Source organism: Nestor notabilis, unplaced genomic scaffold (genome assembly GCF_000696875.1).
Source record: "Nestor notabilis isolate BGI_N333 unplaced genomic scaffold, ASM69687v1 scaffold3743, whole genome shotgun sequence".
Classification (NCBI taxonomy): Eukaryota; Metazoa; Chordata; class Aves; order Psittaciformes; family Psittacidae; genus Nestor; species Nestor notabilis.
Window position 1 is genome coordinate 1,715 of NW_009920410.1, and position 936 is coordinate 2,650.

A 936-nucleotide genomic window follows, 5' to 3' on the forward strand; every position below is an offset into this window, starting at 1 on the left:
GAGAGCCAGAGTCGCTGCTCTGGAGCACCAGGCGCCCGGTGCTCGCACCCGTTTTCAGGGGCTGGTACTCCAAGACAAGGTCCGCCTGGAAGGAAGGAAGGAAAAAGCCACTGGGTCAGGCAGAGATGGGGAACACTGCACCTCAGAAAGGGGCAGTTGGTCCCTGCTGTGCTCAGGCAGTGCTGGAAGGCTGGGCTGCCTTCCCTGCTCTGACTCCCTGTCTCTAGGGCACAGCCTTGCTACCTCTGGGGGACGGTTCACTTGGGGACAGTCCCCAACAGCTCAGAGCCCTCCAGCATCATCCCAGAAGCTTCTCACCCTAAAAAGCCCCTGTGCTCCACCAGCGCACACACCACCTCCTGTCAATCCAGGCCGCTGACACCCCACCCGTGGGCTGAGGCCTGTCTTGCAGCCACCCTGAGCCACACTAAATGAGGGGCACGTGGCACAAGGACTTGCCAAGTGAGGCCCAGTGGCAGCGTGTCACAAGGCGCAGCAGGGCAGACTCCACCAGCACAGGATGATTCCCACTGGCAGTATTCTTGCACACTGCTCCCTTCTCTAGACCATCAGCAGGGAGCTGCCACCATGGAAAGAAGCCCCAGATGGTTCGTTTCAGGCATCGCCCTTCACGAGCACCCACTCCAGCCAGGAGCAGGGAGAGCAAGAGCGAGCTGGAGGTAGAGTCCTACCTTCGACTGTGCAGGAACAGTAAAGTGCTGGGGAACGCTGACATCAGGCACTTTGCAGTCGGTGGCAAATGTCACTGGGACAGGCAGAGGGTTGTCCACCTTGACGGTGGAGGACACTCTCTGCCGAACAGCAGTGCTCATTTTGACAGTGCCAATGGGTCCTGAAGCCGTGGCCTTGAAAGTCACCATATAGAATAAGTACTCTCCACTTGACTCATTGAGGAAGGTCACCTGAATCAGACAG

General features: G+C 58.5%; 1 protein-coding gene across 1 annotated transcript in view; it reads right to left on the reverse strand.

Moving 5' to 3' along the window:
• The window catches only part of LOC104402705 (hydrocephalus-inducing protein-like), a gene marked incomplete at both ends in the record, with an annotated part of 2,417 nt that extends 1,488 nt beyond the window's left edge, over nucleotides 1–929 (reverse strand). The window contains one exon of the mRNA XM_010010653.1: nucleotides 693–929. Coding sequence (XP_010008955.1) covers nucleotides 693–929 — 237 coding nt within the window. The remainder of the gene's footprint in view (nucleotides 1–692) is intronic.
• Nucleotides 930–936: the final 7 nt, after the last annotated feature.